At 44.4% G+C, this 26,245-nt stretch overlaps 1 protein-coding gene across 1 annotated transcript in view; it reads left to right on the forward strand.

The window, feature by feature from the left end:
- Positions 1-26,245, forward strand: part of LOC129343380 (cytochrome P450 2K4-like) — a 77,129-nt gene that overhangs the window by 45,980 nt on the left and 4,904 nt on the right. Inside the window, exons 4-7 of the mRNA XM_054999564.1 lie at positions 852-1,012; positions 11,356-11,529; positions 15,971-16,118; positions 20,124-20,308. Of these exons, the coding sequence (XP_054855539.1) occupies positions 852-1,012; positions 11,356-11,529; positions 15,971-16,118; positions 20,124-20,308 (668 nt within the window). The remainder of the gene's footprint in view (positions 1-851; positions 1,013-11,355; positions 11,530-15,970; positions 16,119-20,123; positions 20,309-26,245) is intronic.

The following is a 26,245-nucleotide window of genomic DNA, read 5'->3' on the forward strand; positions in this document are numbered from 1 at the left end:
ATTTCACCTCAACTTCAGAATCTTCAGAATTCTTTTAGATGTCTATTCCATACATGCATCGAAATGCGTAGGGGTAATTCAGTATTAAAGAATTCTTTCTTTGCACCATTCACTGTTTCTTCGTCCCTGTGATAGTTCATGAAAACCGCCTCCCCTTCTGGCTGTGGAGAGAACTATTTGGCTAGATCACGATCACAAAGGCATCCCTACCCTCTAACTCACCCTTAGCAAATTTTCAAGTTTTAAAAAATATGAAGTGTCTTAAAAGAAGGGTTCAGAACAAGTATGTAAATTGCCAGACATGCCAGGCATGTCTGGTGGGGAAAGGGTTGAACAAGTCAAACGCCTGCCCAAAAGCCAGTTCGGTGTAGTGGTTAAGAGCGCGGGACTCTAATCTGGAGAGCCGGGTTTGATTCCCTACTCCTCCACTTGAAGCCAGCTGGGTGACCTTGGGTCAGTCACAGCTTCTAGCTCTCTCAGCCCCACCCACCTCACAGGGTGTTTTGTTGTGGGGATAATAATGACATACTTTGTAAACTGCTCTGAGTGGGTATTAAGTCATCCTGAAGGGTGGTATATAAATCGAATGTTTATTGTTATTGTTATAATAACATGGGAGCATGAAAATCCACATCAGAGTCAAAGCTATGAATGTATGTCAATAGAAGAGGAAGTACAGGTTGAAGCAGAACTAGCCATGAAACATCTCCCATGCTCCAGGAAAGTGATATTTCTGTCTTCTCCTTAACATTAGAACAATTGCAGCATGAACTGAGTTTTTACTGGAGTGTTTTGTCAGTGAAGAGCAAAAGTAAAGCTCTTTCCACAGTAAATGTTACTTTTTTAAATAGGAAAACCATTTGAGAGCACTATCATCATGAACGCTGCTGTTGCTAATATTATCATGTCCATATTGCTTGCCAAGCGATATGAATATGAAGATCCCGCATTTTTAAGACTAATGAAGTTAATCAATGAAAATCTCCGGCTTCTTGCAAGTCCCACTGTCAAGGTAATCTAACCACATAAAATGGGTTAAATAATTGTTTGGAATTTTGCTCCATATATTGCAGGCAGGATTAAACCAGGCAAAATTGCCAGAAAACCTTTCCTAGGTTCCAGTGTAGTCTTACAAACAAACTAACACTACTGTGTGAAAGTAGAGAAATCTTTATTAATTAACAAATAGAATAAAGTAGTTAAAAAGCCAGTACTGTTTCAGCAGTTTAAGTTTAAATTAATTATTATATAGTTTGACAATACTTAGAGAAGAAATGGGATGTGAAGGGGGAGGTATGGGGGCTAGATAATTATTAACTGAATAACTAGAGAGGATCTTTACAAGATCTTTACAAGAAATATATATAAGCTAGAAATGTAATCTATGGTTTAGAAATGTATTTTAATATGGAAAGCATTTAAAGAAGGTAATTAAGGGTATAAGAATTAATTATAGAAGTTAAATAGAGATATTAGATGTAGAGGTGGGCAGCGGGTTGGAAAACTGTTGGAAATCTAAGATAAAGGGGGAAGAAAGGGTGGGGGAATAAGAAAACAATGTCAGGTCCAGCGTATATGTAAACTGTACTGACTCCATTTTCTAATGCTTCTAGTGTCTAAGTGCTTTCCCCGCAGGTGCACCAGTTCCCAGGCAGCATTCCCACCGGAGGAGACTGTTTTGTCTAACACCGTTCCACCAAGCATTGGCCTTGAAGAAGAGCAGCTTCCCAAGACTGAAAGATATTGTTTTGAGAACTGTGGGGGGAGGCTGGTTCAGATGGGAACTGTTACTCTGTACCTCATGCTTTGCCCTTCATTGGTAACAATGACTGTGTACCATCCTGAGTTTCCTATTCAGGACAGTGGACTATAATGGACCTTTTCTGCAGTAAAGTTTCCTTATTCAACCAATGGACTATTGTTTGCTTTTGAAAGGGAACCTGTAGGAAGAGCCTTATCTAGCCACAGGCTGAGATTTTGTTACCAATCATGCCTGAGTCGGGCCCAGCGGAATCCAAGGTAGTCCCGGACAGGGATCCTTTGTTTGATCCGTATGCGTCTCCCGACAGTCAAACAGCGCAACCCCAAGAACCTCAGGAACCGGTGCCAGCCGGGACCGGAGCTTCGACTTCTACCCCGCCTCTCATCGACCTTGGCAGTGAGGGGACAAGGCCGACGGCTGCCGCTCTCCCCTTGATCTCGTTACCCACGCCGTCAGAGTGGGGAGCCAGACCCCGAGAAACGAGAGAGCGCCGGGCCAGTGGACTGCATCCACGAGTTTCGATGGACGGGCGCCGAAGCCTAGAGACTGTCCCTGAATTGGATAGCAGCCAACCGTGGCTGTTTTGGAACAGGACGACCGAACCGATGGACGGGAACACATCCCGCCGCGGCGCCCTGAGTTGGGATTATTCGGAACTTGCCCCGTGGAAAGAGCCAACGGAAGTTCCTGAACAAAGTTGGGTGCAGATGCAAAGTCGCACCCATGCTGTAGATTCCGGCATCTCGGCAGTGACGGGTCTAGCCAAAGGAATTCTAGCAGCGAGGTCGCGAGTCGATCAAGGAGACCCTCCGCCTTGGGGGCCGTTTTCCCCGGTGAGTGCAACTGAGGGAGGTTCCGCGATGGGGCAACCGGGTCCAAGCCGAATGCAACAGTTGGAAGCTAGGCTGATCGACATGGAGGAAAGTTTGGCTCATGCCATTCACCTAATCTCAGCGATGGGGGCAGGAGAGAAACTATCACCTGAAGAAATGGCTGTACAAATAGCTACCCTCCAAAGCGTTATTTCCTATCCGGTGGAGGTCGCTCCGCAACAGCCGCTGCCTTCAGGAGAGGAGGAATCCTGCCCTGGAGAACCGGGAGAACCGCCCGCGGAACTTCCTAGATTAGACGAAATTCCGCCTAGTGGGGATACTCCAGCTGAGGTACCTGGAGAAGCTCCAACGGAACCCCCTAGACCGGACGGGGATCCACCTCCCGAGGAGACTCCAGCTGAGGTGCCTAGGGACGGGGAAGAAGGGCCAACCCGTCCAACCGAGACGTCGGTGATACCCCCTCCCGCTTCTCCAATAACGGTCCGGCCGGATCAGTCGGAAGAGCCTCTGGCTCCTCCTAGGGAGGAATTGCCACAACAACCGCTAGAAGTTGTCCCCATTCAGCAAATCCCAAGGGAAGGTCTACCGGTGCCACAAGACCAGCCTCTGCTTCCCAGAGTAACGACGCCGGGAGGGGCAAGCCCGCGCGGCCCACCACCCATCAGGCCTTCGCCGCTGCGGCCCCTTCCGCTTCGACCGCAACTAATCCCTTTGCAGCAACCGATACGTTTGCCACCGGACCAACCCGTATTACCACCTCCGAATCAACCGGTGGGGCCTACACCACTACGACCCCACCAACCCGCCCCTCAGCGGCCGATCATGACCCAACCGCACCGGCCACCTCCACCTCAACCGCTACTGCCGACGCCTCCGGTGTTGCCACCACCAGCCCGACCAAGGTTGCAGCAGCCTGCCCGGCCACTGCTACAGCCACCGGCCCAACCAAGACCACCACCGCCAGCCCAGCCGAGGCCACCACCACCAGCTCAGCCGGTGTTGCCGCCGCCAGTGCAACCAGCACCGCTGCCACAACCGGGTCCCCAACTACCCCCCCTCGTACCTCAAGTGCCATTGATGCTTCCGACGGACTTCTACCCAGCACCGGCTCCGAGACAAAACCTCCCGATGGGCTGGGTGAAACTGGAAGCTACTTTTGATGGGGATCCCTCCAAACTAGGATTTTTCCTAGTGCAAGTAGTGCAATTCTTCAACCGGTGGGGACACCTCTTCGGCAGCGAGGCCAGTCAAATTGAGCATCTTGGCTCTCGCTTACAAGGTAAAGCAGCGGACTGGTATGTAGGTCTATACAATGTCGGGGCCCCCGAACTCAATACTCTCCAGGGGTTGGTGGACGCTATTCGAGCACAATACGAAGACCCCTTAGAGGAAACCAGGGCCCGAACAGAATTGCAAGCCATTAAACAAGGCAGCATGTCGGCAAGGGACTATATTACGAAATTCCGACAACTAGCTGCCAAATGCCCTAGGTGTGAGGAGTCCACCAAAATTATCCTGTTCAAGCAAGGGCTAAACCCGAGACTTCTGGACAGAGCCCTTATGCAGGACAATCCTCCTACGTTATTAGGTTGGATCCAACTTGCATGTGAAGTTGAAAATGGCATTCTGGAAGTCCGTTTGGTTGAACAACAACAACAAACGGGACAAAGAAGACCCTTGACTTTACAGAGGGGAGGACGGGGAGCGGGATACGCCACTCGTGGAGCGAGAGATGCTAGATGGCAACAAGGGCTGTGTTTGCAATGCGGACAAGCCGGTCACTTTGCAGCACAATGCCCCTACCGGCCTGTGCAAAGACCTCCGCTTCAACTACGGCGTCCAACCCTTGCTCCATTTCCTACTCTCCAACGCCCGACTCCCGCTCCACGAGCGAACAGAGGTCGCGGCGCTTCCCAACGGCCCGCCTCAGAAAGGGGGCTGGAGGCGGAAGAGGTTATGGAATACGACCCCGCTTCCCCAAATGCAGAGGTAAATCCAGAAAGCCCCCAGTCGGGAAACGAGATGGATCTGTCGTAAAAGGGCCCAAACGACAGATCCACCCCAAGCCCGTCCCCACACGGAACCGGCCGCCTGGGTCCATCTTATTCATGCCAGTGACTTTACTTAACCCGGAGAGGAAGATGCACATCCGTGTGCAAGCCCTTATCGACTCGGGCTGTTCAAGAGATATCATCGCCCCAGCCCTAGTCAACGGACTAGTCCTACCAATTCGCGAACTGCAAAATCCAGTAATATTTGAACAAATGGATGGCACCAATATGAACCTTGTTACCACAGAAACCATTCCAGTGATCACGGGCATGGGCCAACACTGGGAGAAAAGGTCTTTTGTCATCAGCTCCACTGCCAAATACCCGTTAATTCTCGGCAGCAAGTGGTTATGTGATCACAATCCCTACATAAATTGGGCAGAAGGATGCATCACTTTCAATCACGCCAACTGCAAAAACCATCGTTGGAGCCAAAACTGGGGTAGTGATCCAACTCACACGGAGAAGGCTCTTCTCACCCAAGAAGAAATAAACCAAATACCCGAACCTTATTGGCCCTTTCTGAATGCTTTCTCCGAAGAAGAAGCTGATACTTTACCCCCGCACCGACGAACTGACTGTGCGGTGGAAATTTTACCTGGAGCCTCACTGCCCAAAGGACGACTCTATCCCATGAGTCTCCATGAACGAGAAGAGCTCCGGAAATTCATCGACACCAATCTTCAAAGAGGGTTCATCCGCCCAGCCAATAGCCCCCATGCGGCTCCGGTCCTCTTCGTGAAGAAAAAAGATGGGGGACTTCGGCTGTGCACGGACTTTGGAGGACTTAATGCTGTGTCAACCAACAACGCCTATCCCATCCCGCTCATCCGGGACCTTCTCAACGTCGTGGCCCAAGGTAAGATCTTTACAAAATTAGATTTAAAAGATGCTTACTTCCACGTTCGTATTAAGGCAGGAGATGAGTGGAAAACCGCATTTAATACACCCCTCGGACAGTATGAATACTTAGTTATGCCTTTTGGATTGGCGGGAGCCCCGTCTGTATTCATGTCCATGATAAATGAAGTTCTACACGAATTCCTTTATAAAGGTGTAGTGGTGTACCTTGATGATGTATTAATTTATTCGAACACGGAGGAGGAACACATTCAAATGGTGCAAAAAGTCCTGGCCACTTTGATGAATAATAAACTACCCATCAAGTTGTCCAAATGTGAATTCCATAAAACTGAACTCACTTACCTTGGGTACTGTATCTCCCAAGAGGGGTTAAAAATGGATCCAGCCAAAGTACAAGCGATCCAAGAATGGCAAACTCCCACCACCCGCAAAGAACTGCAGTCCTTCTTGGGTTTTGCCAACTTCTATAGAGACTTTATTGCAAACTTCGCCCAGATCACGCTCCCCTTAACGGAACTGTTAAAGACTAAAAATAAAGGGGACCAGGCTAAAAAACCCTCCTCCAAAATACAATGGACATCCGATTGCCAAACTGCTTTCGAATGCCTGAAAGGGCAATTTGTAACAGAACCCATCCTCTGCCACCCCAACGAGAATTACCCTTTCATAGTGCAAGTCGACGCCAGCGATACGGCGATAGGAGGGGTATTATTGCAGAAGGGGGAGGATGGGAAACTGCGGCCTTGTGCATTCCTTTCAAGAAAGTTTTCTGAGGCAGAAAGAAATTGGAATGTGTGGGAGAAGGAAGCTTTTGCAGTAAAGGCAGCCCTCACTAACTGGAGGCATTGGTTGGAGGGGGCGCGATACCCCTTCGAGGTTTGGACAGATCATAAAAATCTGGAGGCCCTTCGAAGCCCTCGCAGACTGAATGCCAAACAATTACGATGGGCAGAATTCTTTTCCAAATTCAATTTCACTTTAAATTACCTCCCGGGCAAGACTAACTTTCTTGCAGACGCCCTATCGCGCATGCCCCAACACAAAAGCAAACGGGAGGAGACTGTAGACACGGTCTTCTCACCTACGCAATTGGGAGGCGTGGTGACTACCCGCAGCCGAGCAAGCCAGCCCCTCCCGCACAACCAAGAGTGGAAATCGAAACTTAAAGCTGAGGTGGAAAAGGAGGGGGATAAAGCACCTAAAAACAAACTGACCCAATCCCCACAGGGGGATTGGCTAGCTGGAAGCAAATTTTATGTCCCGGACAGCCTCCGACGGGAGGTATTACAGCGATGTCACGATGCCCCCACTGCCGGTCATTATGGGTATCTGAAAACGTTGCATCTAATACAACGACAATTCTGGTGGCCGGGCATGCGCAAAGACATTTCCCAATACGTTAGCTCCTGCCCCATTTGCCTCAGCGCCAAAACCCGGAAAGGGAAACCTCCAGGTCTCCTACAACCGTTGGAAACACCTAACAGACCTTGGGAAATAATATCCATGGACTTTATCACTGATTTACCCCTCTCGAAAGGACATAATTGCATTTTAGTCGTGGTAGATCTGTTTTCCAAACAAGCTCATTTTATTCCATGTACTGCTGTACCCACCGCTCGAAAACTAGCGGATTTATTCTTAAAACACATCGTAAAATTACATTCTTTTCCGTCCAAGGTGATTTTGGATCGCGGCGGACAGTTCGTTGCCAACTTCTGGCGGGAGCTTTTGCGAATGTTGAATATTGAACAAGGAATCAGCTCAAGCCACCACCCACAAACCGACGGACAATCCGAAAAAACTAATCAGATTTTAGAGCAATTCCTTCGTTGCTACATTAATTTCCAACAAGATAATTGGGTGGACCTTCTCCCTCTGGCTGAATTCTCATACAACAACAGTGTGCATGCGTCTACTGGGGAGGCTCCTTTCAAAATTGTATATGGAGCTCACTTCAATCCCTTCCCGTTGGACACTCCCCCTCTCCATTCCTCTAATTCGCCTGATGTATCTTCATGGTGGGGGGAGGCCGCGCAGCAATGGACTCTTATTAAGAAACACCTCGAAAAAGCCAAACTGGATTACAAAAAGTACGCAGATCGCCATCGTGCGGCCGAGTGGGATTTACAACCTGGAGATCATGTTTATATTTCCACCAAGAATCTGAAATTAGCCCAGACCAGCCGCAAACTAGCGTTAAAGTTCCTTGGACCTTTTCCTGTGCGCAAAGTAATCAATAAAGTGACTGTTGCTGTAAATTTGCCCAAGAATTTGCGCCATGTTCATGATACATTCCATGTCAGTATCCTAAAAAGGGCTCCCACCGACGACAAGTGGCACATCAAAGCTCCACCCATCCCAACTTTAATAGACGACCAAGTACACTATGAAGTGCAACAAATTCTGGACTCTAAATTCAAACGTAATCAGCTTTTTTACCTCATTAGGTGGAAGGACTTTGATTCTGGTTACGATGAGTGGGTGAACTCTGTACATGTTCATGCTCCTAGATTAACCAAAGCTTTTCATACTCGTTACCCATATAAACCAGGGGGGGATCTGTTTTAAGGGGGGCAGAATGTCAGGTCCAGCGTATATGTAAACTGTACTGACTCCATTTTCTAATGCTTCTAGTGTCTAAGTGCTTTCCCCGCAGGTGCACCAGTTCCCAGGCAGCATTCCCACCGGAGGAGACTGTTTTGTCTAACACCGTTCCACCAAGCATTGGCCTTGAAGAAGAGCAGCTTCCCAAGACTGAAAGATATTGTTTTGAGAACTGTGGGGGGAGGCTGGTTCAGATGGGAACTGTTACTCTGTACCTCATGCTTTGCCCTTCATTGGTAACAATGACTGTGTACCATCCTGAGTCTCCTATTCAGGACAGTGGACTATAATGGACCTTTTCTGCAGTAAAGTTTCCTTATTCAACCAATGGACTCTTGTTTGCTTTTGAAAGGGAACCTGTAGGAAGAGCCTTATCTAGCCACAGGCTGACAAACAAGAGGATTAATGGGAAATCTGTATTTTTTTCTGTCTTTTATTACTCACCCAATAATTTTTTTTTTTAAAAAAATTATTATATAGTTTGAGAATTATACAAAAGACAGCAAAGGAAAACTGGAAATGATGGTCCAAGATGAGTGAATGGTGGTCTGTATCATGACTGGGTCAAATCACTATTCTTTAAGTATTTACTTAAGTAGAAAAGATCAGAAGGGAAAGTGAGACAATATAATCACAATGGCATTGGGTCAAGTCTGAGGCTATTAGAGAGTGTAGATGATGGAAAGTTTTCCAGTTTTAGTACTGGTAATAGGCAGTAAGAAGTTTAGTCCAGCTTACATCTGCAGGTAATTTGCATTATGAGAGAAAGCAGGCATGGAAAGATATCAGTAAGAAAGAGAAAATAAAGCCCTGAGAATATTTCAACTATTTATAGCCTGCTGGAACAGAAGGCCAATTCTAGACATGTCTATCGAGAAAGATGAGCAAAAACTGTAAAGTTAGAAATCCCAGATAAGATCTGGGCAACCATTTTTTAAAATGTATACTAGTATACAAAAATGTGTGGTGATTAGAGAGAACTGCCTAAAGGTGATTTATGGATGGTACCTTATATCATATAAGTTTGATATAAGTTATATCATACAAGTTTGATGTAGTGGTTAAGAGCACGGGACTCTAATCTGGAGAGCCGGGTTTGATTCCCTACTCCTCCACTTGAAGCCAGCTGGGTGACCTTGGGTCAGTCACAGCTTTTAGGAGCTCTCTCAGCCACACCCACCTCACAGGGTATTTTGTTGTGGGGATAATAATGACATACTTTGTAAACCACTCTGAGTGGGCATTAAGTTGTCCTGAAGGGCAATATATAAATCGAATATTATTATTATTATTATGTTAGTAAAAATGTTCCCAAACTCCTCAGGTTTCTCTTGGAGATGTAAGAAAATAATCATGCCTTTCTACACATGTGGTGGGAGTATAGTATTGTTAAAAGCTTCATATGTTTCAGAAAGGGTTAAGAGATATGAAAATAAATATAGATGCAGAGGAGTTAGCCATGTTAGTCTGTAGTCACAAAATAGTAAAGAGTCCAGTAGCACCTTTAAGACTAACCAACTTTACTGTAGCGTAAGCTTTCAAGAACCACAGCTGTAGATATTGATTATGGAACAGAATATGATAAGAATTAAATCGGAGGAAGAGTTATCTTCTTGTTACGGATGGTTCCAAGATAGACAGATCAGAGACCTTTATAATTCGGATTGTTCAAAAGAAGGAATTAAATGGGAAAACTCAGAGTTGGAAGAGACTATACTACAAGAAAGCAAAAAGAAGATATTTAAGATTTATAAAATACTTTTGAAGTGGTATACAGAGGATGAGACGGTCAAAGTACAGATGGTGAAGTGGGCAATTAATTGTCATAAAGAAATAACAATGGAATCATGGGAATATTTATGGAAAACTACACTGAAGATTTCAACTTGTACCAGTATTAAAGAGAATGTTTATAAAATGATCTATAGATGGTATTTCACACCAAAGAAGATTGCGCTTGGAAATGCTAACATGTCAGATAAATGCTGGAAATGTAAAAAACATGAAGGATCATTGTATCATATGTGGTGGACATGTGAAATAGCCAGACAGTTCTGGGGAGATATTATAGAAGTAATAAATGAGATATTGCAGATTCAAATAAAGAAGAACCCAGAACTATTGCTATTGAACTTAAGCATGGAAGATGTTCCTACTCAATACCAAACATTACTATTTTATATGACAACGGCAGCAAGACTTTTATATGCGCAAAAATGAAAGGTGCAAGAAATACCAACTATTGAAGATCGGATGCATAAATTGCTGTACATGGCGGAAATGGATAAAATGACAAGGAAGCTGAGAGATCAGAATCCGGCGGAATTTTTTACGGACTGGGGAAGATTGAAAACATATTTAGAAAAGAAGTGGGACGTAAAGGGGGAATTATGGCAATTTGAAAATTATTAGAATGGATTTGTTATTAGAAGAGATAGAGTCTTTACCATATGAAGTGAAGTATTAGCTAATTGTTAGCCCAAATGTAAGTGGACTTAGAGTTAATAGGTATTGTTAGAATTACTACAGTAGATATTCTATCCGACAGTTAGTTTAAATAAAAATATATGTGGAGCTAATATAAAGTAATAGATAATAGATTTTAAGTTTATAACAATATTTTTGAAGTTAATAGATAGGGCTTAGTTGAATAAAAGAGTAAGTAAACATGAGATAAGGAGTTACAGAAAAAGGGGACAGATTGGGAATAGATTAGGCTATAGGGTTGGAAAGCTGTTGGAAGTCTTGGAAAAGGGGGGAGGGAAAGGGTGGGGGAAAGGATAATGAGATGCTATTTGAAAGTTGTATATTAATATTCTCATCTAATAAAAGTTTTCTAAAAAGAAAAGAAAAAGAACCGCAGCTGTCTTCATCAGATGCATAAATATACAGTTTATACCACTGATGGCTCTCCTGGGGCATAACATGGAACAGCTGCCTAGAAATTTATGATACCAAGTTTTACATTTACTGGTTGCAGCATGAATTTTAATACATATAGCTGCTAAGCAGGATCAGCTGTGGTCCGTATTTGGGTAGGAAACCACCAAGAAAGGCCTGGGTTGCTGGATCACAGAATACAGCACAAAACCAAAGGAGGGTTAATTCTTCTGAATTAATTATCTGAGGAAAAGAAGCAATGATATTTTAATTTTAAAAGTTCTTTGAACTCTGCCTGAGATTCACCATTTAGCCTTGGTGCTTTCTTCATCTTTTCCTTTCTCATCTGTTATTCTTTTAGTTGTACAACATGTTTCCTGCTCTGGGCTTCCTTTTTGGCATTCACAAGACTATCCTTAAAAACAACATAGAATTGAGCAAGTTCATACAGGACATTTTCATAGAACGCCGTAAGGAACTGGATGTGAATGACCAGAGGAACTTTGTTGATGCTTTTCTAATCCGACAGCAAGAGGTAACAGTCTTTAAACATGACAAGTAACAACAGGTGGACCTTTCAAACCTATAAAAATACACTTGAGTGTGAATGCACAGTAAGGAGTTTAGTTTTACAAAAGGACAGCCCACAAGAGAACCAGCTGAAATTTCCACACCTTTAGAAAGTGTTATTGTTATTGGAACAATAGGTTGTTGGAACTGTCGCTGTAGAGACACACATTAGATGCAGACCAGAAAGCAAAAACTGCAGACCTCATAGGTCTGGTGGGTGTTTGGAGAGAAAAGACTCTGACTCTTCATCGGTCTATGTCCTGTGTTCCTACTCCTTCCTTATGTTTATCCTCTGACTTCTTTATTTTCTTCCTTCCCTCTCTACTCAGGTTGCCAACCTTTCTTTTGGCTACAGGAATAGTCTTTGCACATTCTTCCTTGATAATATCTCTGGTTTCTTGTGTCCAGTTATGTTTCTTGTGTCCAATTAAGATCCAAAGACTCATGCAGACACAGTTAAAAAAATGCAAGTAATTTTAGAATCATATGTCTAATTAATATCGAGATGAAAAATTATTAGTTGCTACCTCTCTCCATTCAAGCAGGAGCCCTTGCTTAATCACACAACCTAAATTGCTCAGGGCTTTTCCTTGTTGTTGAGTTCTCTTGCTGAGCTAACTTTCTGGGCTTTTCTCAGCTTTAGCTGTTTTGCCCTTATCTTCCTTTCATTGGCAATTAAGAGAGAAAATCAAAATTTAAAAAAGGAAGAAGGAATAGCCTGAGTAATGATGAACTGGTAATCAGAGCTCCTTCTAAGCTACAGTTCACTCCAATCACATCCAAACAAGGAGTGGAAGGAGACTTCAACAATGAATCTCTAAGACAAAAGGGGAGGGGGAGAAAGAGGGCAGGAGAGAGCAAAAAAAATGTTACACATAGCCTGGAGTTTAGTAGTTTTTAAGCAGAGTTTCAAGGAAAGAAGGGGGGGAAATAAAATAGAATAAAATAAAATAAAGAACATTCCAGCTGATATATATACAAATAGTCCACAGCAGAGTTACTCAGCCTTCTGGCCAGCCTGGCTCTAGTTTTGCTTTGATATTGTCCACTTCAAAGGACACAGAAGATCCTTAAGTCCTCTAATTAAAAAGAAGCCCAAAATCTTCTGATCTTCCTTCAGACATGAGAGCAGGAGCATCCCATATCAGTCAAGAGACAGACTTGATTTCCCCAACCCTGCCTGGCATTTAAGCCCAGAAAACACAGCCAGCAAGAGGGCAGAAAGAAATGTGTGCTCCTAGTCAGTCACCATCTTCATTGACCTCACTCAGTGCTTTCGTGTAGGGATTAAACAGCATGAAAGACAAGATAGAAGCTTGTGAGATCTCAGCACAAAAATACCAAGCCGAAACAATAGCAATTTCCCAGGACTACTTTCTGATCCTGGTCCCCTAGAAAACAATTGTAACCATTAGCATGCTGTGTCCTTGTACATATCCCAGCCTCCTGCACAAGAAGTTTACTATTGGCAATGGCACTGAATGCCAATCCCAGAGAATCAAGAGAGTTACAGTTTGTGAATCTCTCCTCATAAGGATTATCAGTCAGGGTGACCAAGGATCAACAAAAGTCAGATTGAAATGGAATGGATCCAGGTAATCCATTCTACCTAAGGAAGTATGGAAAACTATGGTCAAAAGGAGATGCTAGTGGCCAAACCATAAGCGTTAATATCATTAAAGTCCAGAGAGGCCATCAGAGAGTGTAGGTGTTGGGGGTGTCAGTTATCTCACCAATTTGTTTTATGATAAAGATTCAGTAGTTGGCAACATTCAGAGTCTGTAGACAGTGCCTGCTTTGGGTTTTCAACAGCTTTTCTACAGTCATCTGAAGAGCTCTTGAATTATCTAGGTCCAAATTAGGTTGAAATAAGGCTGCCAAGTCTGGCAGTGGAGTTGGGGGATCTCTGCTCCCACTCTCCGCCCCCCACCACCATTTACCAGGCTGGTAAAGGGGAAAGTGGGAGAACAGGTGCACTTCCGGTGCAGCGTGATGTCACTTCCAAGAGTGATGTCATCTTGCAGGGCCTGGGAGTATGAAGGGCAAACAGTTCACACAGCCCCTTCTGCTTTCAACATTATACTAGCTGAGGGAAAACAGGAAGTATAATTCAATCATGCTTCTTGTTTTCTCTCATTCAGGGAACATCCAATAACAAGCAACGCATTGCTGATTTGGGCCCCAGTCGTGTAAAGTCTGAATCATTTGGGGCCCAAATCAGCCTGGTGCAAAGTCCAGGGGCGCTCTTGGGCCCTGCAAGACGACACAAGAAGGAAGATGATTGCCAAGTCCCTCTTCCCTCTGCCAGGGCACTCTTAAGTGTGCCTGAGATGATGGGAAAAGAAAGATGAGTGCCAAGTCCCCCTTCCCCACCATGAGAGTAAGGGGATCTGGCAACCCTAGCTAGAAAGACCTCTGTGTGTGTTTTTTTTCTCCAGACATTCTTCGCCCTCGGTGCTGCAGATTATGCAAAAAAGTTATCTTTTTTGGTGTGTGATGTTCTCACAACATCAGGTTAGTTACTGCCCATATCAAGGCCTTCCCTCAGTTCCAGAGGCCTCCAACCACCAAGCACCTTTTCAAGACCATGAGGCCTCAGTAGGGCTATCACCTAAATAGCTCCAAACAATGCTGTAAGAAAATGACGCATGTGTAACATTACAAGATCTTAGCATTATATTTTGTTACTTTTTGCAGATGTGCTGTATTTCTTCTGAAAGTAGTTCTGAAATAAACAAATAGTGAACACTTCTTTGAAATGAGAAACAAGAGTTAAGTGTAGGACTCAGCAAGTTAAACTAGGGGGGATGAAAGATGGGTATAATATTTGCATCTTTGAGTTATATAAAATGATGTCACAGCAGACTGATCTATAGAACAAACAAATTTTTGCTTAAAACAGTACAAAATTGCTACAAGTAATCTAAAAATGGCCACTGTAGGTTTCAGTTCTCTCCGAGTGTTGTTTGAATTTCTTCCTCCTCCTCCACAGAACCCTTTACTTGCTCATTTACTTGTAAAAACTCTGACTTCAGAAACCAAAGTGGGCTAAGGAGCCCAAATGAAAAGGACCTCTCAGTGCTTTCTGCCTCTATCAATGGCCCTTTTCACACTTGGACTTTAAAGTGTTTCAGCATCTGTTCTGCTTCCCATGTTTGCAGGAGTTTCACACTTGCAAGTTAGTTGTGGGATGCAGTACCGATGTGTGTCTGAGGTATCCCTGATTTCCCCCCCTGTGGACATACCGCAAATGTTATTTTGAAGCTGCTGCCAAGTAGCAGTTGGCCCAGTTAATGTGTGAACTCTATACTCCCCTTCTGCTTCTCTTCTCCCCCCTCTCCTCTTCCCCAGGAGCTGATTGGTCTGTGTGGAATTAACCACTCCCACCCTCCTCAGCTCGCTGAACTCCTTGCTCACCGTTTTTTTCAGTAAAGTGAGGTAAGGGTCATAAGGCTGCCTCTTCGTTGGCTTCTTTCCTCTTGGGTATGCATGCAATCTCTTATTTTTTTCCAAAGCCAGGAACATTCCTAACCTTGCTGCTTATTTCCTGCTTGCTTGAAAAGACAGGAAATGGTTAAATGGCTGCTTTTGCATTCCTCCCTCTAGGGTATGCACACACCCTCTCTCTCTTTTTTAAAGCCAGGAATTATTTGTAACGAAAACATTACTCCTAATTTCTCCTGGCTATAAAAGCCAGGTAAGGGTTAAATGGCTGCTTTCCCCTTCCTCCTGGTGGCTTCTGCCAATGCTAAAAAAAAAGCACTTTGCACAGCTGTTTGTAAATCAAAGTGGCAGCTAGGGAAAGAAGCAGCAGCATTTTAACCCTTTCCTGGCTTTGCTTTTTAAAAAATAAATGAGAGTGGTACATGTTTCCCCCCAGAACTCTGCCACCAATTGCCTCTCCAGTGGACAGCCCAATCAGGAAAGAGCCCAATCAGCCCAATCCCCCCAAAGAGAGGGGGATGGATTCCAACATTGCAACAGTACTACACATGCTCAGAGTTTTTAAAAAAAGTCTGATGTGAATTGTAAAGCCCTAAAAGCCAGAAATTGCACCGAGGCTTCAAAGCCAGTCTAAAATGAAAAACAAGACTCCAAATTGAAACTGCCTCAAACAGTGTGGAAAGTGGGGGTGCCACGTCGAAGCCACTGCGATCAAGGTGAATGCCCATAACTGGCGGTAAGTGTGAAAAGGACCGATGTTATAAAATTTGTATTTTTTTGTTTAACGATCAAAAGCAGAGAAACACATTTGACCCAATCATCTAGATCTCATCTGTCTACACAGATGGAATAGATCAGTCCTGTTTTGATATACAAAAATGTATATCATTTTTGTATCAAAAATGTATTTTACTCACACATTCCTTTTAGTTAAAAATCTTCCTTTCTTTCTTATCTCCTAGGAGAAGTACAAGACCAAGATTAATGAATTTTTCCATAATAATAACCTAAATGCTCTTGTGCATGAACTATTAGGTGCAAGCATAGAGTCCACTTTAACTACCTTGCTTTGGGCCCTCTTGCTGATGATGAAGTACCCTGAAATCCAGAGTGAGTTCTTTCCATTGGTTGGTTTCCATTGCTCTAGGATAGCTTGATTCCAGTTATGCATAGTGACAGGAATGGAAAGAAATTTTAGGTTGCTTGTCATTGGATGTTACCTGAATGAGGGAGAACAGGAAGCACCAGTGAGTTATAGTTCCTCTTTTCCCCCAGTTGCTATAATGTTGAAAGCAGATGGGATTGTGAACTGCTTGACCTCATTATGCTTTTGAGCTCCATAGTTTGCATGGCTCCCTCACCAATTTAACTTTCTTCCATTATTGCTTCTCAGCAGAAATAAAGAAATTTCCATTTCATTTGGGGATTTGGGGGTTACGAACTGCCTATGCACTGTTACTATATTTTTCTGGCTGGGGCATTTCCAGCTTGGACTTCATCCGTTCGTGTGGGTTTTTTTCATTATCATGATGTTTGGCCCCATTTTTTGCAATAAGGGCTTCCAGGTTCTTTGGGGCACCTGTTTTTGCACTGATCGGCACCAAAATCGCACAGAACACATTCCTCCCCTTAAACCATTGGCCCACTGAGTTTTCCCTCAGTTACACTACAAACACCAACACCACCACCAACAACAACAGACCTTGAAGAAGGTGAATGTCAGCAGGAGCATATGGCGAGAAGCTGGCTGGCTAATGGATCGCGGGGGGGGGGGGCGGGCAGTGGCATTAAAGCAATCCTGCTTTCTGTTCAATTTTTCTTGTTCTATACTGCCAATAACTTATTGGCAGCATATGATTGAAGTCTCCCTTCTAAAAGTTTCCAAAGCTGATAAGTGGGCAGGTGAGGAGGCTCCCCTTACAAGGGAGACAATGCTGCTGCCCAAGTAGTGACGGGGGGAGATAAAATCATGCACATTGTGCTCATTCCTGCCAACAGAATTAATACCAAAAGGGCTCTCTCCCCATGGGATCTGATTGGTGAATTCTGTTCAGGAAGCAATATGCTGCCCTGTAAGGTAAGCCCAGTGCCTGTCTGCTGCTGCCTCTTGCTGGTGCTATAAGTTACAAACCAAAACAAAACACACAAACAGTTTGCTGGGAGAGAGACTCATTACAATTTCGTTTCCTGGATTTGGTTCAGCATTCCAAAAGCTGCTTTAACAAAACAAAACAGTGATTTACGGATGTGTTTTCAGCTAGTATTTCCTGTTATGCACACCTCCTAATAAAGTGTGCACCCCCACCAGGGCTGGTTCCATGTGTTATGCACAAACTTGTGCCTTAGGTGTCCCTCTCACCAATCACAATAAAAGAGGCACACACCACGGAGTCCTGTAGAATGAAGCAATATATGATTGTTTAATTTAAACAATGGAGGAGCCCATTTTCACAGGAGTAGGTGGTCTCCTTGTGTCCAGAGCTCATCAAAATTACAATAGAAGCACAGGCAATTAATACTTTCAGATAATCATAACAATATTACAATATTCTAACATTTGATATCTTACTGGCTCGTAACATATCTAGGGTCAGTTCTGATTTGAAGATGCAGTTCTGGGCTGGCCCCTCTATTTGGGGGAATTCCAGTCTTCACAGTTTTTTTTTCTCTGCCCTCATTTTGGAAGGACACTGTCTAACCTTTTACCTACTTTCTTCTTGCCATAATACTTTCAATGGTGCCAATGAGTCTCAATCTTGTGGATAGGAAGGGATTTTTTTGCTATTTGTGCCCTTTTCCTCAGTTTCTTCTCAGCTTTAAGGAAGATAATACCACAGGTGGCCAAAACCAGCTTGCTGCGTCAAATCAGTTTTCTACAAAAGGCTCTCTGGTACTGATTTCTATTGGAATCTATAGAATAATATGACATATAATATAAGTGCAGCCCTAAAAGCAGTATATCAGTTCTTACAGAGTTTCAAGTCTTCTTGTTTCAAGTGTCAAATTCTTACAGGTTACATTACAAGTACTACTTTGGCTCCTGAGCATAGAAAAAGTGCAAAGCATGTAATACTGAAAAAGCATAGGTTTAGTATATAAAAATAAGTATATAAAAAACCTCCAAATCTATATCCATCACATGTTTTGGGGGCCCTAGGCAGAGAGTGCTCAGGTGGCCCCCATGCCCACTACAGGGCCCCCACTCTTACTCTACCACCCACCTGCCACCACCTGCCTGTGCATCCTTTCTTTGCCTACTTGCTAACTCTCCCACCACCTGCAATCACAGCTACCCACACTACCTGCATGCCCCTTCCCCACTGATACTGGGTGGTGGAGTGCCACTGCCCTGGTCACCAGGAATCCTGATGCTTTGTTCACCACCGATAAGCCCTTTTCCACAAGCACCAGGAACTATGCGCGGAAGGGAGCAGAGGTGACAAAGCACTTAAAAGCAACTAGTAGAAGGGTGTGAGTACAGGCAACAGAGGAAGTGAGTGAGTAGGGAGGCAACAGCAGCAGGACCCACTGGAAGTCGTGGGCGCTGACTGCTGTCTCAGCTCTCCAGGTGCTAACTCCAGCTCTGATCTTCACGTGAGCAAAGGACAGAAGACTCTCGCTGAATTGTTTTTATACATGTAATACCATTTTCTGAATTCTTTAGTCATTTTTGTCTGATATAGTGCTTAGAATGCCAGACTAGCATCTGGGAGGAATAGGTTCCAATCTCTAATCTGCCCTGGGAGCTTTCTGGATGATCTTGGGCCAGTCACACAATTTCAGCCTAACCTAACTCACAGGGATGTTGAGAGGATAAAACAGAGGAAGGGAGGAAGACATAAGCTACTTCTAGTCTCCACTGGAGAGGAAGGTGGTGGATAAATGAAGTAAGTAGGTAAAACATTTTAGTACTTTATGTCTTATTCCCAAATTTAAAACTTCTGAACAGGATCCAAATTGTTCTCTGTCTCTCTCCACTAGAGATGGGCATGAACCACAAAAAAAGAACCATGAGGTTCGTGGTTTTTCAAAATCCAGGAACCCCGAACTGGTATGAATTGGGGCAAGTTTATGAACCAGTTCATGGTTTGTGGGTTTAAATGCCCCTTTCCGGCCGCTTAGCAATGGCAGGGAAAGGAGTATTTGACAGTTTAAAAGGCCCTTTCCTGCCTAGCAAGTGGCAGGTCCCTTTAAACTATCAGCTGGCCCTCAGCCCTCAGCCCCAGCCCCTCACTTACCTTGCCCTGCAGGCCTGCGGCGTCCTCCCCCTCCTCCCACGAGTGGCGGGAAGGCCATTTTCAGCCTCTTCCACCACCTCATGGAAGAGGCCAAAAATGGCCTTCCTGCCCCTCGCTAGGGCTGGGGTTGGGGGCGGGGGGAGAGGTTTGGGCAGTTTAAAGGGCCCTCCACCAGCAGGTCCCTTTAAACTATCAGCTGGCAGGCAACGAGGGGGGATTCCCCCCACTGCCTGCCAGCTGATAGTTTAAAGGGACTTGCAAGCGGCAGGAAAAGTTTATATTTAAACTGCCCCTTTAATACAACCCAAACGAACCAGTAGACCAGTTCACGGAAGTTCATGGAAATGAGCTTCCATGAACCACTGGTTCGCGAACCATGAATCGGCCTGGTTCATGCATTTTTGGGTCGTAATTCAATTTGTGCCCATCTCTACTCTCCACTACTCAGAAGCTGTCACCTTCCCACTGCTGCTGGCCTTTTGATTTCCAGCCATCAGGAGCATTAATTTTAGTTTATTTCATCACTGATAACTGTTTAGAAAACCTGATTCCATAGCATGAGACCCATTTCTAAGGATAAGATGAATGGACATTACGATAGCCATAATGAGGTGGTTCCTACTCCTATTCTACAAATTCCTCTGAGCAAAGTTTATTTATTTATGTATTGGGGCTTTTATCCAACTTTAGTGGCTGTTCCATTGGAGAAGCCTCTTGAGTTGGATAAAGGTATTTTAGCCTGGGGAAGGCTCCACAGAGGGTGATTGGTGAGAATAATATCAAATTAATTTCATTTATTAAAACATTTGACATCCTTCAGCTTCTTTACTGAGGAATTAAGTTTATTTTAATGGAAAGAAGTGTTTTCTTTTCTCAGATAAAGTTCAAGAAGAGATTGGAAAGGTGATCGGGTCGGCTCAGCCTCGGATTGAACACCGATCAAAGCTGCCTTATACAGATGCGGTAATCCACGAAATTCAGAGGTTTGCTAATATTTCTGCTATGATCGTGCCATATGCCACCACTGAGGATGTCACTATAAAAGGCTATTTCATTCCAAAGGTGACTAGTCTTCCTTAACTGCATTACTGTACATTCTTGACCCTTTTGACATCTATTCATTTGTTGCCTATGATGCTTTACAAAGAACCTATTTTGGAGATTCTGAGGAACTTCAGACAGAGCCAGTTAAGCCATTCTTAAGCCCATTATTTAAAATGGGAGAGATTTAAGAGCTGGCCCATCCATTAGGCACAACTAAGTGATTGCCTAGGGAAAAACCAGCTCTGACAACACCTTGCCTGCCTGCCTGCCTGCCTGCTTGCAACATCAGGATCTGTTATGGAAAAGAGTAGCCCCAAGTGTCACCCTTGGCCTCAGTGGGTAGTCCACAGAAAGTTTTCTCCTTATCTTTCTCCTCCATTATGGGGCTGGGGCCAATGGCAGGATGGGGGAGGGCCCTTTTCCAGGATCCATTTTGCCTCCCAACCTGCCCCGTTGAGAGGCGTGGCACCACAGCAAGCCACAGCCTCGTCCACAGTGAGTTGTCAGTCTATGGAGTTCAAGTTACTCTGATTTCATCTCCCAACCCCTTGCAGCAAGAAATCCAAGGTCTCTTGAGTCAAAGGTTTTTTATTGAAAGATTATATTCAAAGTACAGGCGTCCATAAAGAATCCAAAGGCTACAAAAGCTTCTGGCTGAACACAAAGCATTGTTGAGAATGACCTGCTAGTTACATGCTGCAGTATATCAAACCCTCCTTTCCATTCCCCCTCCTCCCATATGCCCAGGGATTGTAGAGGCTTGGGAATGTGAAAGTAACTCCTCCAAGGTCTGTGGCTAGCCAGGCTAGATAAGGCTGTCCTGGGAACCCCAGCTGTCTTCTGAAGCCTGCAGAGAAACAACACTGGAAAGTTACAGTAAAATACATCACTGATGAAAGCGATATGGCAGTACTGTGGGTAGCAGTCCTGACATGAGTTAGTGTGAGTAGGGCACCTTCCCCAGAGTACAGGGGGGTGTAGGAAGGTGGCAGAAGTTTCAACACAGTGTGGATTGGTGAAGAGGGAAGGCAAAGACGGCGGTTTGCTTAGAGCATTCAAAATCTGTGGGACAGCCCTCTCTAAGAGAGTGATTACAATTTACAAAACAAGATGAGCTATCTGGGTGTTTTTCACAAACTGGTGATCAAACTTCCCTGTAAAGAAAGAACCACAAACTCCTGCCCTAGGCAGTCAGGCATGCTTTTCATTTCCACTTCAAAAAACATTTATCTGTTGGTTTTTTTTCACAAGGAGCAGGTGCTTCCCTGAGTTTCAGCTGATAACATTTAAAGCAAGAGCCGGACAATTCTCCTTTTAAACCCAGTATAACCTTTTAATGAAGATGCAATTAAGAAAAATTGGGTGTATTTGAGCATTTTTTTAAAGATGGAGAAACAGGTTTAAAAAATGGTCTTTTTTCTCTCTCCCAACAGCAAGGTTTTCAAATACGGCACAAGAAAACACATCACTTTAAATTTGTAAAAAAGTCACCTAATCATTTATGTTAAGTACCTGTGAATATAGAATACAGGATTGTGAATATAGGGAGACAGCTTTCTCCCCATGTGTTCCTCTTGTGGATGGAGCCTGGCCAGTGGAGGATCGCACTTGGTTGCCTCTCAAGGTCATTGCATGTGCCCAGAGATTTCTTCCTGTGATCTTTGCCCCCCTTTGGTTAGGTTGATTGTTCAGATGAGTCTTTGTGACAGCCACCTGGGAAAGTGCAGCCCTGTCATATCCAGCTTGCATGGGGTGGGAGATTCCCCCAAAGCCCACTTCCAGCTCATATAGTCATTTTGTCAGCCTTCTTCAGGAACTTGGCTGAGAGCAGGAAGTGCTGGACAGGCTGGGGTTTTTGTGAGTCTGAGGTCATCTGCCGGACTTTCTGATTGTTCCTTCACCACTCCAAGTTCAGCTGGAAATGGTAGCATAATGAAATCACAATCAAACACAGAGTAAAAACGGCTATGGTCAATACAATCAGGCCAATGACTTAAAAGCGGCTGTTGAACTGCAGGTGATCTTGGGCTCCACAGAGGCACAAGCAGCCCGAGATGACAGCCAGCAGGGTGATGAAGAAACACACCGTATCGCAGAAGAGAGTTTGCTTCTCATTGTGTGTCCCAGGGTCCTTCAGCCACTCTGCCAGGGATTGCAGTCTTCTCTCCACAACAAATGCAGTATGGCAGAAATCACAGTAGCTGGTGTTTGAGGAGGGGAGACACTTTGTGACAGCCACCTGGGAAGTCATTCCATGGGGGAGTGTGCTAGAAGGGAAAGGAGCGAGTGAAGGGTGGACCCTTCTCAAACACGAGCTTTTGCAAGCTCAAGCCCTCACTATCCCAGCAAGACGGAAACATGGCAAGGTCTCCAAGAAACCGATGTGGATGTACAGAGAGTTCCAGAATAAGCTAAGGGAGAAAAAGGAAATGTTCAGGAAATGGAGAGAAGGACAGACCTCTAAAGAGGAGTATCTGAGGGTTACTAGGTACTGCAGATTAGCCATCAGAGAGGCCAAAGCTCAGTACAAGCTGGGTCTGGCCAGGAGGGCTCACTACAATAAGAAAAACTTCTACAGGTATGTGAGAAGCAAATGCAAGGTAAAAGAGGCAACTGGACCACTGTTGGGAGTAGATGGAGAAACTCTGATGCAGGACAGAGAAAAAGCAGACAGGCTTAATGACTTTTTTGCCTCTGTTTTCTCCCTGAAGAACCCAGGCACATCTAGAGAAAATGTGGCAGGACACCTGAGTGGCTAATTGACATTGACAGAGAGGTTGTGGAGAGGCATCTGGCTGTACTGGATGAATACAAATCTCCTGGGGCGGATGAGGTGCACCCAAGAGTGCTGAAAGAGCTTTCTAGAGAACTTGCAGAACCCCTGTCCATCATCTTCAAGGCCTCCTGGAGGACTGGGGATGTGCCACAAGATTGGAGAAGAGCGAATGTTATCCCAATCTTTAAGAAAGGGGAGAAGGATGACCCGGGAAACTACAGGCCAGTCAGTCTGACTTCTGTTGCTGGGAAGATATTAGAACATATTTTAAAGGGATCAATCTGTAAGCATCTGAAGGACCGCTCAGTGATCCGGGGAAGTCAGCATGGTTTTGTTCCTAACACATCTTGCCAGACCAACCTGGTTTCCTTCTTTGATCGAGTGACCAGCTTACTGGATCGGGGGAACTCTGTTGACGTGATTTATCTGGATTTCAGTAAAGCTTTTGATAAGGTCCCCCATGACATTCTGATGGGCAAACTGGGAGACTGTGGACTGGACTATAGGACAGTTCGGTGGATAGGGAACTGGTCAGAGGACCGCACTCAAAGAGTGGTGGTCAAGGGCGCTTCATCAGATTCAAGGGAGGTGTCCAGTGGGGTGCCGCAGGGCTCGGGTTTGGGCCCGGTACTTTTCAATATTTTTATCAATGATCTGGATGAAGGAGTGGAAGGGCTGCTCATTAAATTTGCTGATGATACCAAATTGGGAGGGGTAGCAAACACCCAAGAAGATAGAATTAAAATTCAACAAGACCTGAATACTCTGGAGAAGTGGGCAGCTGTGAATAGGATGCAATTCAACAAAGACAAGTGCACAGTATTACATCTGGGCCAGAAAAATGAGAAGCACAAATACTGGATGGGGGATACACTTCTGGGCAGTAGTATATGTGAAAGGGATCTTGGGGTAAGAGTGGACTGTAAACTGAATATGAGCAGTCAGTGTGATGCGGTGGCAAAAAAGGCTAATTCAATCCTGTGTTGTATCAAAGGGGCTATAGCATCGAAATCGCATCGAAATCGCCCCTCTCTATACTGCCTTGGTCAGGCCACACCTGGAGTACTGTGTGCAGTTCTGGAGGCCTCACTTCAAAAAGGATGTGGACAAAATCGAGAGGGTGCAGAGGAGAGCGATGAGGATGATCAGGGGTCTGGAGACTGAGCCCTACGAGGAAAGGCTGAGGGCCTTGGGAATGTTTAGTTTGGAGAAGAGGAGGTTGAGGGGGGACATGATTGTTCTCTTTAAATATTTGAAAGGCTGTCATTTGGAGGAGGGCAGGGAGCTGTTCCAGTTGGCAGCAGAGGGTAGGACGCGAAGCAATGGGCTAAAACTACATGCACAAAGGTACCGACTGGATATTAGGAAAAACTTTTTCACCGTCAGAGTAGTTCAAAAGTGGAATCAGCTGCCTAGGGAGGTGGTGAGCTCCCCCTCACTGGGTTTTCAAGAAAAGGCTGGATGAATACTTGTCAGAGATGCTTTAGGCTGATCCTGCACTGGGCAGGGGGTTGGACTAGATGGTCTGTATGGCCCCTTCCAACTCTATGATTCTATGACATAGAAGAATTTTGAATAAAGTAATAACAATACAAGACAGTCACTCTGGTATTAAAAAAATCATAGTAGGTAAAGCACCAGGTCTGGATGGATTGATGGCAACTTATTATAAATGTTTTGAAAAGATACTAGCAATAACCTTGCAAAAAGTAATGAATGAGATACAAGATAGGAAGAATAGGCCTGTGGCAACAGGCAGATATAACTTTACTATTTAAAGAAGAGAACAATCCTTTAATACTGCAGTCATATAGGCCAATCTCTCAATTGAATGTGGATTATACATTTTTTATAATAATGGCAGACAGACTAACAGTGCAATCCTAACCTCCCAGGCTGCACCGTCGCTCGTGCGCCAGTGTAATTGGGGCAGCGCTGGATGGCACCCTAGTGACTTTGGCTGGACAGTCCTGCTAGTGCCCGTGCGTGGCAAGGCAAAATGCAGCGGCCCCTGAGAGGTCCCACCAATGTTCCCCTGACAACCACGCTCACACCAGCCAATGGCCACACCCCTCCCCTCACATCCCAGCAAGAGAACAGCAGTGGAGTAGCCAATGGGGAGACTGCAATCGCCGCCTCTGCTGCCGCCGCCAATAGGCCCCCGTCAGAGGGCAGGCATCCCTGCCAGGGAGGGACAACTATTATTGAAGACAACTATTATTGAAGATCTGCAAAGATGGGGAAAGTTAAATATGTCATGGCTAGGGAAAATCTCTGTTGTTAAAATGAATATATTACCAAAATTGAATTTCTCAAATGTTGCCAATACATATAGATGAAATGTTTTTAAATAAGCGGCAGATAGGTTAAGTAGTTCGGCTGCAAATCAGCACTCAGCTCGTTCAAATCCCACTACTGCCGTGAGCTCAGTAGGTGGCCTTGGGTAAGCCACTCCTCTCAGCCCCAGCTCCCCAGCTGTATTGGGGGGATAATAACAACATTAACTTTTTCTCTGCTCTGGGTGGGGCACTAACTTGTCTAGAAGAGTGGTATATAAGCACAGTTATGATGATGATGATGATTTTGTATGGAATGGGAAGAAACCGAGAATAAGATTTAAAATATTACAAGATGAAAAATGATAAGGTGCATTGGTGGTACCAAACATCAAATTGTACCGCAAAGCAGCTGCATTAGTTTAGATATCAGATTGGATTATAAATCTGAACAGAAGACATATGAAGATGGAAACAACAGATACCAAGGAATGAAATCACAACTATTTATAGAGTAAGAAATCATTGACATTTATTCAAAAGCAAGATGGTACCCATATTTTGAGGGATGAATTATTAAGAATATGATTCCAATGCAGAAACAGATTAAGTCCATCAAGTTCGTCATTGACATCACCAATAGATGCTTATTATGATGCTACTACAAGAAATGAAATAGATTATGTAAACTATGAATATATGATGGATATGCAAGGAAAACATGGTAAGAAATTCATGCTCAATGAAAAAAACATCCCATTGTTGATGTATCATCAAATGGTGTCCAAACTCAAAGAACAATTATCCAAAAAAGATGGCTGAAAAGAGAAAAAACAGTGTTTGAACAACTACAACTAATCAGTGGAGATTCAAAAGCACCTATTAGGAAAAGTATATAAAATT

This window comes from Eublepharis macularius, chromosome 1 (assembly GCF_028583425.1).
Source record: "Eublepharis macularius isolate TG4126 chromosome 1, MPM_Emac_v1.0, whole genome shotgun sequence".
NCBI classification, from domain to species: Eukaryota; Metazoa; Chordata; class Lepidosauria; order Squamata; family Eublepharidae; genus Eublepharis; species Eublepharis macularius.